Source organism: Nycticebus coucang, chromosome 24 (assembly GCF_027406575.1).
Source record: "Nycticebus coucang isolate mNycCou1 chromosome 24, mNycCou1.pri, whole genome shotgun sequence".
Lineage (NCBI taxonomy): Eukaryota > Metazoa > Chordata > Mammalia > Primates > Lorisidae > Nycticebus > Nycticebus coucang.
In genome coordinates, this window is record NC_069803.1 from 6,162,509 (window position 1) to 6,177,090 (window position 14,582).

At 41.7% G+C, this 14,582-nt stretch overlaps 1 protein-coding gene across 7 annotated transcripts in view; it reads right to left on the reverse strand.

The window, feature by feature from the left end:
- The window catches only part of UNC5D (unc-5 netrin receptor D), a 647,952-nt gene that overhangs the window by 217,390 nt on the left and 415,980 nt on the right, over positions 1-14,582 (reverse strand). For all 7 annotated transcript variants that reach the window (XR_008377393.1, XM_053578669.1, XM_053578673.1 and 4 more), the window contains exon 4: positions 6,847-6,950. Coding sequence is in view for 6 of the 7 variants with exons in the window: in XM_053578669.1 (XP_053434644.1) it covers positions 6,847-6,950 (104 nt within the window). In the remaining variant the exon portion in view is untranslated. The remainder of the gene's footprint in view (positions 1-6,846; positions 6,951-14,582) is intronic.

The following is a 14,582-nucleotide window of genomic DNA, read 5'->3' on the forward strand; positions in this document are numbered from 1 at the left end:
GATCTAAGTACCTAGACAAGCTGCCTTAGGACAGACATGAAAACAGCTTCCCACACCTCATACATTCCTGTGCAAATTAAACGTAAAAGACAGAAAAGGCACTTTACTATTGTTCCTGAGTGAGCAGGGGGTGAGCTCATAATGGCAGCTCTTTCCATTCTTATATAAACCACTTTCTCATGTAAACGAGTCAGTTGCCAAGAAAGTTCTTCTTGCAGAGAGAAGGCTATTGCACAAGGAAAAACGCCACAGCCATGCCCCGAGGAGGGGCTGCCTTTCAGTGTGCCAAGTAGAGATGGCCTATTCCGCCCAGGGAAAGAGCCAGGTCATGCTCCCAGGCCCTGCCAGTTGAATGGCCTTCAGTTGTGACCCCACAAGCCCCACAGGAGGCAGGTCGGGAAGCGAGTGTTAGCACACAGAGGATGAACGTGGCCTGGTCAGGGAAGATAACTTAGAATGGTGATATTTCACGGTGATAATTAAATGACCGAATCACAAGTAATACTTCCCAGTTACTGCCATTAATGAGAGGATCCTGAGATCACTGTGAAGTTAATAAGCACAATTACACACTCTCAGTGACCTGAAGGCCACACCCAGGCACTGGCAGACATCCCCACCAGCTGTGGAAGGTTTCCGTGTCTGCACTTTGATCCTCCACCCCTGTCACCTCTCTGCTCTCTTCTCTCACTCTGCCTTCCCTCTAAGAAAAGCACAGATGGTGATGGTCACACGTACTGAGCTGTAAATATTGGTGTACAGATATTACTTGTGTCCAACTCACGACAAAGTGAAACTCCTGGGGATGCTGCCCCACGTTAATACGATGTTGTGAACATTTGCTAGGACCACACGATAGCCCTTAAACCCTCAATGTAGCTGAAACCCCCTTCATACCCAGCTACAATACAAAATTTAGACATTTTATCTTATTTTATTTTTTTATTAATATTAAATCATAGCTGTGTACATTAATGCGATCATGGGGCACCATACACTGGTTTTATAAACAGTTTGACACATTTTCATCACACTGGTTAACATAGCCTTCCTGGCATTTTCTTAGTTATTGTGTTAAGACATTTTAAACTGAAAGTTTAGAAAAGCATTTGCCCCTTCTCAGCTCAGAATGTCTGTTTTAAACCATCCTACAACCCTAGCTACTCCTTGGAATAAAACTTCTATTTAATTTCAGCTGGCCTGACTCTGAAATTTTTCTAAAAACATATATTATTAAAATGTGAAATGTGATAGGATTTCAAAGGCAGAATGGGACGTGTACTAAGCTGAAAAGCATCCCTCAAAATTCATGTTCATCTGAAACCTGTGAATGTGACCTTGTTGGAAAACAGGGTCTGTACAGAGAAGCAGGCATGCTGGATTAGGGCCAGCCATAATCCAATGCCTGGTACCCTTTTAGTAAGAGGGAAATTCAGACACCCAGAGACAGAATTATGCCACGTGAAGATGAGGTGGCAGCAGGGACCAGAGTGATGTGTCCACAGGCCAGTGGACACTGATTGCCAGCACCACCAGAAGCCAGGAGAGAAGCTAAGTACAGACGTTCCTTCAGAGCCCCCAGAAGGTCACCCTTCTGACACCCTGATTTCTGACTTCCAGGCTCTACAACTGTGATCCCCAACACCTGGGCTGTGGAACAGTAAGAGCCAGGCCACAGATCATCATGGGCCTGAGCTCTGCCCCCTTTCCATGGAAAAATCATCTTCTATGAAACCAGTCTCTGAGGCCAAAAGGTTCCCACCCATGACCTGTTAGGAACAGGCCGCACAGCAGGAGGCGAGCAGCGAGCAAGGGACGCTTCATCCATCTCTGTTTACATCACCTCCTAAAGCTCTGCTGCCTGTCCTACACCCTGCCCTCCTGCATCCCATGAAACCGGTTCCTGGTGCCAAAAAGGGAGGGGACCACTGCTCTGGGCCTAGGAGAGAATAGATTTCTGTTGTTTTAAGCCTCCTGATTAGTGGTAATTTGTTACAGCAGAGCTAGGAAACTAACATGGATAGTGAATACCTACCATTCGTAAATGTGTATGAACTAGAAAAGAAAATGAACTTTCTGACACATCTATACTGTGTTCCCTCCTTTCCTGTCCAACAGCTCTCCCAAAAAATGCTTTCTCTGACACAGGATTGTGCTGCTACCAAAAGCTTTTCCCATCTGCTCTGCTCCTGGTGGTTTCAGCTGAAAAGAACCATCAAAGCAGATGCAGAAAGGAAACAGATCGAGACAACAAGCAGAACTCATTCCCCTCAGGAAGAAGGAAGGACATGCCCAGCACTGCTTAGCGCTTCAACTGAAGTTCAGCCCTTCCAGATACCAGACGGGTATGCCGCTTACTCCCTAGAGCCCTCCATTCCCCACGGGGTACCCTGTACCAACCACAGACCTGAGCAGCCTGGGAGTCCTTACAATTCATGAATCTCCTGCATTCTCTCGGAAGATGCTTCAGAGTGTGTGAGTGTGTGTGTGTGTGTGTGTGTGTGTGTGTGCGCTGTATACGTATGTACACGCTCCAGAGTGTAGTTTTGCTTTGGGCTATTAACTTACCAGAATGTACATCCCTTATTCTACTCCTATGTTCTTTGTTTTTTTTTTAAATGTATGTCTTGAAAAAAGCAGTTGGGGAATGTTTACCTCACTTGCTGGTACCCAGTAATGGGAGGCAAATATATGTCTGCAGATTTCACCCAGGAGCCAGTCCTGGTGTAAGCTCAAATAGTCATCAAGATAGTTCAGAAACTAGTTTTTATTCATATTCAACAAATACTTATAGAGCACCTAGATATGAGGAGCATGTTTTATTTTTATAATTAATTTTTAATAGAAAAATTGTATATATTTATCACATACAACATGTTGTTTTGAAATATGTGCACATTGGTACGGCTAAATTGAGCTAAAAAATTAACATATGCTTTGTCTCACATACTTGCCATTTTTTTGGTGGTGAGAACACGTAGCAATTTTCAAGCATATTCAAGCAAATTTCAAGCATTGTTATTAATGACATTCACCAAAATCATTAAACATAGTCTATCTTACTGAAACTTTGGACCCTCTGACCAACATCCCTATCTTGTTCCACTGGCCCTGCTCAAGGCTTGGAAACCACCATCCCATTTTTCACTTCTAGGAGTTCAACTTTCTTAGACTCTGCATATTAGTGGGATGGTGGGGTATACTGTCTTTCTCTGCCTGGCTTATTTCACCTGACATGATGTTCTTCAGACTCACCCAAGTTGTCCCAGATGACAGGATTTCCCAAATAGTATCCCATTGTGTGTACCCACCATATTTTCTTCATCTCTTTATCCTTTGATAAACACACAGGCTGAGTTTATGTCTTAGCTACTGTGAGGAATTCTGCAATGAACACGGGGATGTGGGTATCTTTTCTGCACTGACCTCATTCCCTTTGAATATACGCCCAGGAATAGAATTGACCAAAGCTGTCTACAAAAAACCCACAGACAATATATTGAAATAAGTAAAATTGAAAGCGTTTCCACTTAAAACTGGAAATAGACAAAGATGTCCACTATCACCACAACTATTCAACACAGTGTGAAAGTTGTAGTTTATGCAACCAGGAAAGATAATGATATCAAGGGAATTCAAATAGTGACAGAGGAGCTCAAAATCTCACTCTTTGTAATTGGTGGGACCACACCTACGGTGCATCTTACAAGGGTACATGCAAAATTTACTAGGTATAGAATACAAATGTCTTAAAACAAGAACTAAGAAAATGCCGTGAAGGCTATGTTAACCAGTTTGATGAAAATATTTCAAATTGTATACAAAACCAACACATTGTACCCCATGATTGCATTAATGTACACAGCTATGATTTAATAAAAACAAAAAGTAAAAAAAAAGAAGTGCCGGGCCATGCGGTGGATCTTACTCCTTCGAGCAACCTCTGTAACGTATTCCATGATGGCTGTACTAATTAACATCCCCACCAACAGTGTCTAAGGGTTTTCTTTTCTTTACATCCTCACCAACACTTGCTATCTTTGAGCTTTCTGAGATTAACCCCAAGAAGCCCTGTTTTGTGTTCTGGAGGTACTGTGATGAAAAAGAATAAATAAAAATTTCCCTGGTGAAACTTAAATTGCAGTAGGATAGAGATTAAATAAGCAGAGTGAATACAGTTTACTTGTGATACGATATAACAGTGGAACCTCCTCAAGTTGACCTAATTTTCATAGACGGGACGTGCATGTATGTATCAGTACAGGAGGCCTAGTTCCTTACGTTGCCCACCTCCATATGTTGACCAGGGTGGTACAGTCCCACACCAGTTGACTTACAGAGGTTCTACTATACAAATCAGAGAAAAGTTTTGGAGTGGGGAAGCAATATTTTCAACACAGTGTCCAGAGCAGACCTCACTGAGCAGGTGGTATTTGAGCAAGCCCTGATGGAAGAAGGGACAAAGCATTGTCACAGCTGGGGAGGAGCATCCCAGAAGCCAGGCCAGCACGTGCAAAGGCCCTGAGGTGGGAGCACAGCTGGTGCATCTGAGAAAGTTGGAGGATGCCAATGAGGCTGTGGCCAGTTTAGGTGTATAGCGGAGGATGACAGAAAGCAGCCCATTGTCTCGGGTCTTATAAGGCACTAAATGAACGTAGTCCTCTACCCTGAGAGCTTTGGAGGACCCTGAAAAGAGCCCATAAAAAGGCTGCAAGACGTTTTGGGAGGTCATTATATTAGTTTTCCTGCTTCAAAAACGCAAAACTTGTGGCAGCAAATATCTAAGTTCTCTTCCAGCTATAAAAATTGATTACTAGACATTTAGAGCATTCTAGGTTCCCACAGGCAGATTTTTAATAAAAACATCACCTTCCTTCCCACTTCTCCCTCTCTGCTGCTGCTGATGCTGACAGTGGTCACCAAGCACAAAATAGCAAGGAAGCGTGAGAACACCGGGGTACGATTTCACATGGTAGCATGGCAGAGGGTAGACATTTTTATGCCTGAAACATTTGTAAATTGAGAGATGGGCAGTGAATGTAACTATAGATATTGGAAGGCAGGAGTTTGAGACCAATCTGGGCGGAAGAGTGAGACCCCACCTCTACAAATATTAAAGAAACCTAGCCAGGCATGATTCTGCATGCCTGTAATCCCAGCTCCTCAGAAGGGTGAGTTGGGAGGATCCTTTGAGCCTAAGAGTTCAAGGTTGCGGTGACCTAAAATTGGGCCACTGCACTCCAGCCTGGGTGACAGAGCAAGACCTTGTCTGTAAAAAGGGGGGTGGGGTGAGAACTACAGACACCTAAGTTAGACCCCCAGGAGCACGCAGGGCGTCCTAAATGAGACTGTCCCATTCCCTTTATGCAGTGATCGCCCCACTCAGGAAACAAGGGCACACACTTAGTAGGGAATAAGAAGGCAGCAAAAGAGATCAATATCTTTTCACTCCACATTAAATAAAAATGTTAAAATAAGCATTTCCTTTCTAATCATTTCATATCATGCATGGAGTGTTCACTTTAATTTTCAAGTCCGTTTACTTCATTTCTGTGAACCATCTGAGCTTTGACTAGTGCCCACCCAGCGTGCTTTCTGTCCAAATATGCAAGTGTATGTGTTTTTTCTCTCATTTTCTCTCCTCCTCTGCCCTTCCAATTACAAAATCCCAATTTTGCTAAAATGTGAGGTACAGATTTCCATTTTTTTTTTTTTAAAGTATCTGTCCCTCTCAGGGAGTAAACAGTAGCCCCATGGCCAGTTTCCCAACTTCCCATAGAGGAGTCAAAACTGGACCATATACTACTAAGCAGAGGCCTAAGTTGATAAATGTATATATAATTTATCATTCTATTAAGCATGCCTTATACTTAGTTTTTCTCTTCCTATAATACTTAGAGTAGAACCTCCATAGCTGATCACCTCCCTCCACTGACCACCTCCGTAGGCTGACCTAATTTTCACTGACCGGACATGCACCCCATGTGCGTATCAATACAGTAGGCCTAGTTCAGTGGTTTCAACCTTCCTAATGCCACTACGTATTTTCATTGTTACAAAGGTGTCGCGACCCACAGGTTAAGAACCGCTGGCCTAGTTCCTTATGTTGGCCAGCTCCGTATGTGGTTAACTTACAGAGGTTCCACTGTATATTTCTAATCTGTTAGGCCATGTTTTCATTGTGATTTAAAGGACTTAGGAACTCCCCCGATCACCATGGTACGTTATCTGACAATTTCATTCTAATAGTGTGTTAGAAGTCCCAGACAACATTCAAGCAGCAAACGACAAACGACCCTGGATTCTAGACGTCTCAGTGTAAAGGAAGGTCAGTAAATCAGACACCTTCGTCTCACATCCTATCCCTGACACCATCTCTGTGCCTAAAACACAACACACAGTCAATGGAGGCTTCGCCCAGAACAAACCAAACAGGAGCGAACGCCGGGGACACTCAGGACCGTGGCCTGCCACCTCCTTGCTGATGTGCTTTTTCATGCAACTCCGTGACAGCTCAGGCGTGATCTGTAAGCTGATGTGTATATCAGAGTGCCTGGACTAAGGACAGAGAAGATGACAGCTGTGGGGTCCGAGGTCACCGGGAGGAAGAGTGTGGATCCATTCCTACCCAGGCTGCCTAGCGAGGGCTCTATGTCAATGAAGAGGATGATGAAACCAGTTCCTCTTCTAGCTTATTTCCTTCACAATTTCTCCATCATCACTAGCAGCTGGGTCCGGGCAGCCACAAGCCCAGATGCAGGCTCTTTCACTTCACTCACGTCCATGCAGGACGGCGCCCGCCCTCTCAGGAGCAGGCCTGGAGGACGGGCCGAGGGTGCGCCTTACCTCCGCTGCGGGCACTCCCTCTGGGGGGCGGCAATGCAGCACGATCATGCCTTCAATGGGCACCTCTCGTCCTTGTGGGTCCTGTTCGAAGTTTTTCCGTAAATCTGCAGAAGAAATATGGGACAGATGACATGTTGGCATTGCTTGGAGGCCAGGGTTATTCACATTTGGTTCAAGTAAAATAAATTCATGAGCTTGACGTCACAACCTAGATACACACAAATAAGTGCTTATTTCAGAGGTTCCAGAATTAAAGATCCATTCTTTTCCCCCAATATCCATCAACACATTTGAAATAACCTGGACAGAACAGTTCCTAATGTTCTGTATTGATGTGAAAGATGAAAGCATTAACTGGGGAGCCCCCCCCCAAAAAAGAAAAGAAAACAGAAGACCTCATCGTTTCATGAATCTTTGCTAGCATTCTCTGCGTGTATCTAATGAAACACATGGCCTAATAAATTATCATCTACAGCTATTATGCAGTTAAGATGTGCATGATTTTTTATTAACTAAAGAACGCATTATTAATCTATAACCTCTGCCATTTCCTTAACCCTCCAGGGGGCTCTAGAAGATGGTAATGGAGTGAGATTACATAGTAGTTGTTTTATTTGTAACCAGGGAGAAGGGGTAACATTCAACCACCACAAAATCTATAACCTATTCAACCAAACACATAATTAAAAAAAGAGACCCTCCAGTCAAACAGCAAAGCTGGCTATAAGGGTAGTGCCCTTCATGAAAGGCTCCAGGCATTTTGCAAACAAGCTGCACTATTAACCTTTTACACAGGGAAGGTGACACTTGGAGAGGTTAATTGGCTTGCCAGTGGTCAGAGAGCATCAGTGCCAGCAATGGGGGAAAATCCAGCAAGCGTTCAGACACCCAGGCTGACTGCGGACCAGGAAAGCCTTCTCAGGGAAAAGGACACGCACAGAGTCCGGAGGACGAGATACAACTTCATTTCCATTGCTTTCTACTTGTGCATATACGTCACTAACAAAAAGGTGGGGAGGTGGCCTCTGTTACCTTTGAGGTGTCAAAACACTTCGATAACCTCTCAGTATGAGGGTAATTCTCACTGTCACTTGGAAGCACAGGGTAGTAGAGAAGAGATAGGTTGTTTACAAATCTTCTTCAATGTGAAAGATTTCGCCCTCCCTTCCTGACAATGTATTTTTCTTCAAATTGAGTATCTCAAATTACGGGCTGTGAATTTATTGATTTAATTTTCTTCAGTGCTTACCATAACATGAAATATGTTCCCTGTAAAGAGCAGAGCTCCAGAATCAGTTACATCTTTATAAATTGTATAAATACATTAAACTTGCTTTTAGCAAGTGAACAACACTCAGTGAATACCAAGCATGGCAGTCCATGTGTTCACTTTCCTCTGAACGTTACTCTTACTGCTGTTCCTCCCAGGGGCAGCCCACCTCTCTGGTCAGCAGCAGGGCCATATACTTGCAAGTCTCCATGAGAATATATAAGGCAAGAGATCTTAAAAGGATTGGAGGCGCAGGTGGGTGACAAGATCCCTTCTCTCATTTCTCTTACAGCCCCGAGTTGCAGACCCAGCTTCCTTCTGTCCAAGATCTGTGAATTGCCACAGCCCTTAGGATTCAGAACTTCTGACTCTAAGTGTGATGCAGGTCACATCACTGGTAACAAAACCATGACTGGGTGGTGCCTGTGGCTCAAAGGAGTAGGGTGCCGACCCCATATGCCAGAGGTGGTGGGTTCAAGCCTGGCCCCGGCTAAAAACTACAAAAAGAAAAAAAAAAAAAACTTGGCTAAGGTACTGAGAGTAACCCAGAATGAAAAGCCCCACATTTCTAGCACAGTTTGGCCACAAGGGCTCTTTGGGCCAGTCCCTTCTCTTTAAGACTCAGCTATTCAACGGAACGATGTTAAAATTAACACAGTTAACATGGTTGGCAGAGAGTGACAGTGACTCCAACATATGCAATGCTCCTTCACTAACGGAAGGAGCTGGTTTTTGTGGTTTAGTTTATTTGCGGTTCGGGGCCTTTTTTTCCTTGGTCTTAATTGCTTCGTTTTCTAAAAGAGGTCCCACTCACGGGGGCTAAATAAAGACTGTTATTTCGACACCACCAAATAATCTGTGCTTAACCAGATAAAGTATAAAGAACAATAGCAGAGATTTCTATTTATCTTTTATTTCCTTTCTTTGCTTAGTAGTAACAGAAAAGGTAACAAATGCTTAGTTTATATCTCCAGGATACTGACCGCTTAGGAAGCGTAAAGACAGGAGCGAAGTCATTTTTCCTCCTCATTCCCTCGCCTTAGTAAACAGGTAAGTAAATATATGAGATGGCCAAGGGAAGCCCTTCAAAGGGGACCACAGCGCTAGTCAGCAATGAGGTTTGCAGCACGTTTTCTAGTATGGGTTCAGGAACTTACTCTCTAACCGCCCAAGTGCATCTCACACCGGCGGGATCAGATTGAAGAAAGGACCAACCTAATCTTTTCCCAAATGACATTGGAAATAACTGGAAGACTCCTAATAAGAAGCATATTTCATTTCCCCATTTGGAAATACAAAGATTAAAGACAAATGAGGGGTAGAAAACTACTGGGGTGTTATTTATCTGACTCAAACAGTGGTAACAAGCAATTGACCAGACACCAGATATTACACCAAGTGAGAATCCCCTGGGTCACAGAGTCCTGGCTCCCCCCTCCCCATGTCACCAAGTCCTGCCCCCCCCACCCCAGGTCACCGAGTCCTAGCCCTCCCATGTCACTGAGTCCTGGTCTACACCCGCTGGTGGTGCCTAGACACTGTCTCCTAAGGAGGGAAAACTCCTGAGTTCTAAGGAGAGTAAACACACAAGACAAACGTGTTAGCACTGAATGATACTAATACTAGGGAAATAAACTTCTTAGACACTGAGGCGAAAGCTTCCAGTTTTACCTATGAATCTTACAACAGGCCACCCATAGTAATTATTTTCTGAATTGGCAATCTGAAAGTATGATCACTTGATGTCCATTTTCCAAACTCATAGAAAATGACTCAAACTAAAGAACTGAGTATTTGGAACTATGTTAGTTCTGAGGCTTGAAAGATTCAGACAGGAACTGATCCAACTTGTAATAGGAGGGCAAATATCCCCAGCCATGAAAAAACAAAGTAAGGAAACAGACCACAGAACTGGAAATAGATTAGTGTCTTCCTCTAAAAAGATATGAGGAATTGTTTAGATAATTTCTAATTTAAGTTCTTTAAAGTCAAAAGGAAATAGCAACTGAGAATCTGGAGTAGAGAATCATAATTACAATAACATCTGAGATCAAGAAGCTGCCACCGTGAAGAAAAAAAAATTGTAACTGCTGAATGAGAAGAGGTCGTAAACAGCACACTGAACACTGCGGGACGCTGAACGGGCATCAGTCAGGACGCAATCGGAAACGCTGAGTGCTCCTGTTGGAGTAACAGAAAATACTAACACAAGACAGTGATAGGACGCAGGGAGGCGAGAGGAGATCCAGGTCTCGCTGCAGGAACTGGACCACCAGTGGGTGCAGCCGTGGGAGACTGACAAGCCAGGCCGACACAACCCAGCTCAGGAGACGTCTTCACACTGCTCACGTAACTGCTCACCCCATCCCCACAATCTGGTCCCTCAGGTCCGTGAAGGTGGGCCCTGTGTCCCAGACATTGTCTCCCATCTTCCCAGTGCCCGGTGCAATATATGATACAGGACGTGGCCTTAATAAATCCATGCCGAATAAATGAGAGAAGAAGAAAGTGATAAAGTGATAATGACATGGCCAGAAGAAGGATGAAATAATTGACAAAGATAACGTGGAGACAGAGAAACACAACATTGACTCTGATAGGATTTTGAAAGGACACAAGCTAGAAGAAAAAAAACAAAAGTCAATTTAATAATTATCATACTAATAATAACAACAATAATAATAGCAGCTCTCAGAGCTAAAAAGAAAAGGATTTGAGTTTTCCAAACCTTATTAGACAGAAAAGAAAAAAAAAATCCTGGACATAACATTAGTTAAATTTTTAAATTTTAACAAAATTCTGAAAATAATGTTATAAGTATCTTTGTAGAAAATAAGGAAAAAGAAGTAATAATAGAACAAAAATTAGGCTATCCCCAGATTTTTTTCCCTATATTATCTCATATACCAGAATACAATTAATTAAATTCTATGAAATTCTTTTTGTGTGTGTGTATTTAAGAAAAAAAAAAAAACATGAGTTTCTATATCCAAACAAGTCATTATTCATGAGTAAACTAATGGCACTATGGTCTCAGGAATGACAGGGCCATGAGATTGTTATCAGCCACATACCTGTCCCAAAAACATAACCTATTAAAAAAAAAAAAAAAACTAGCAGAAAATGACACAAAGTAATGAATTGAGTATTTGAAAGTTGTGGGTTTAGGAGAACCTGGCAGTGAATGATAAGACCATTTAAAAGTTTGAAATCTAAATATTTTTATAGTGTAACTAAAAATGTCATGTAAATATCAAAAGAATCTGAGAAGAGAAATGTATAACGTACCATAAACCTGCACACTAATTAACAGTAGGACTTTAACTCCTGGGCCGTGTGTTCCAGAACCCACCAGGTAGGAGTGTGCACCGTGAGGAAGGTGAGGTCTGCAGCTGCAAACCTGGGAATGTACCTGGGAGGCCACTCACTCTTTAGCACCCCGACTCTGAGGAGGTATATTTAACTCCCCTTGCCTCAGTTTCCACTTCTGTAAAACAAGAATAATAATTCCTACTAATGCATTTTTTTGCGAAGATTAAATGCTAATATATTTAAGGTCCTTTTAGGAGCCCTGGGTGTATAACAGGGCTTAACAAAGGTCACATATAATACTAGATCCTATTATAAAGCCATGAAGATTAAAATGGGGTTGGTTTTGTTATAAGTCAGACACAGTTATGAACTACGGCATTTTTCAGAGACACTCTGATAAAAAGAATAATTTAGTATATGATAAAAGTGACATAAATGAAGTGGGAAAGGTATTAGGATTACTAATTGCCCTTTTTAGGAAAAAAAAAAATAAAAGCAGATCTGTGTCTTGCTTTTACCAAAATAAATTCTATACCAATAAGAAATATTTTTTCCACATAATACCACAGCAGTAATAAAATATTTATTAGATCTCGAAAGAAGAACACCTTTCTAAACCTAAAATGGTAGAATGAACGGTTAAGGAAATGATTGGTAGATACTGTTTTGTCAAAATTAAAATTTATAATTAAAACACTATGAGCACAATTATGGGCAGAGTGTTTACAGCCTTAATACCAAAAATCTCTTATGAAACAAAATGAGAACAATAATTACCCTCAAATAAAATGAGAAAGAGGCATGAAACATAATTTCATGACAAGATGAGACACAACTGGCTTATAGAAATATTCAACACGGCCAATACCATTAGTTATTAAATAAATGTAAATTTAAAAACCATCAAGGTATCACTTACTTTTTCCAAATAGGTTTAGTTTTATTTCTGTTTTCGAATGATAATTCCCAGGATTAGAAAGAGTATGGAAAATTAGAATATCTTAAACACTGCTCGAAGAAGTGAAAATAGGCATCTCTGAAGAGCAAGCTGTAATATATGTCAAAATTGCCTTAAAAGTTTAATTGTAGGGGTGCTATATAATGAAGAAATACTATCTGGCATATCCATGGAATATTATTTAGCAATAAAAAGGAATGAAAAGTTGATGCAACATGGATGAATCTTAAAAACAGTGTGCAAAGGGAAAGGCATTCACAAAAGGACTGAGGTTTTTTGAAACCATTTGTAATGTCCATAATAGATAAATTCTTTTAGCCAAAAAATAGATTAGCGGTTGCCTATGGGTACATTTGGGGAAAGGGATAAGACTGCTAATAGAAATATTTTCATATGTTTTTCCCAGTGTGATAAAAATATTATAAAATTGACCCTGATGTGATGGCTGTACAACTCTATACCTATACTAAAAATCATTGAATAATATACTTTTTTTTTTTTTTTGGTTTTTGGCTGGGGCGGGGTTTGAACCTCCGGTATATGGGGCTGGCAACCTACTCCTTGAGCCCAGGCACTGCCCTGAATTGTATACTTTTAATAGGTGAATTGGATGGTACGTGAATTGTATCTCAAAGATATTATTTAAAGTATCTCATTCATATCGTTCAACAATTCTACTTCTACAGTTTTCTAAGCAAATGATTTTAGATAGCTACACAGAAAAATGCGTGCATAGTGACACTGCCTAAATGATCATTTACATTGCTGACCACTTGGTAACAACAGAGACACTTAATAAAGTAAGAAGGGCCAGGTGCAGTGTTCACACCTGTAATCCTAGCACTTTGGGAGACAGAGGATGGAGGACTGTCTAGGAGTTAAAGACCAGCCCGAGCAACCCAGCCAGACCCTAGCTCTACAAAAAAATAGAAAAAACAGCCAGATGTGGTGGCATGTGCCTACTGTCCCAGCAAGGTTCAGCTGAGCCCAGGAGTTTGAGGTTGTAGTGAGCTACAAAGACACCATTGCACTTCATTTAGACTGGGGACCAAAGCAAGACCCTGTGTCAGAAAAAAAACCCACAGGAATGGTTAATATCTTTTGGTGCATACACACAATGGAATACTATGTAGACATGAGAAATTGTAAATGAACTAAAAGTATTTAAGATGGCAGATAAATGTTCTAATAAACTGCTAAATAAAATAGTGTGAAATGAATGATCCCTTTATATAAATTTTAATAGGATAAAAATTGTTCTCTTCCAGTTGTAGTGAATTGCATTGATACAGAAAACATCTATTTCTGAATAAAAGCTGGTTCATGTGCATGGAAAACTCATTTTGATAGAGAGCCCTTCCTTTCATTTGCCTTCGGGTCTTCAGTAATTGTGCAATAGCCCTTCACCGACTCCTGCTGTGGGCTGGACGCTGTGCCAGGCAGTGGGGCCCATTACTGACCACGACACAGACCATGCAGGCCTTCCCACTGCGTCTGCTCTTGCAGGGAGACGCTGCCCTATGTACCCTAATTAAACAAGCAATTGGGGTACATGGCTCAGTGACGGATGGAGAAGCAAGAAGTTGTAAATCCGTGCAGCACAGGGAACCCACCTTAGCCTAGTGACTGCAGGAAAGTTTCTCAGAGGAAAGATACACCCAAGCTGAGACAGAGCCCCTCACAAGCTACCCAATACACGCTAGACCTCGTTTACAGCTTCAATCCAACTTCTCCCAGCTTGGAGCAGAATGCCCATCCTCCCTTTGTGTAGACATACGATGTCTCATTTTTTTGCTTGCAAGTCTCTGTAAAACGCTTGTCTTGCTAACTCACTTTCCTTAACTTATCACACCACATAAGGACACTCTTTTATTAGACTTGTCTGCTATTCATAGATATCGAGAGGGTAGAGCATAAATAGATTGCCACCCTCTGCTCTCACTCATAATCATGTGTACGTGGCCCACAGGAATAAGAACAGTAATAGTCACATTATCCTGTAAAAGAGAACTCAACCAAACTGCATATATATGCGTAAGACTGAAGATTTTAAAAAGTGGTATAAAAATATGAAACCTTATCTGAAAATAAGCAAGCAATGGCTGTGGATTAACATATAGGTTGTTACATGAAAAACTTTAAACAAATTATTAAATATTTCAAAGATTTGCCATTGGGTGATTATGGATATATTAA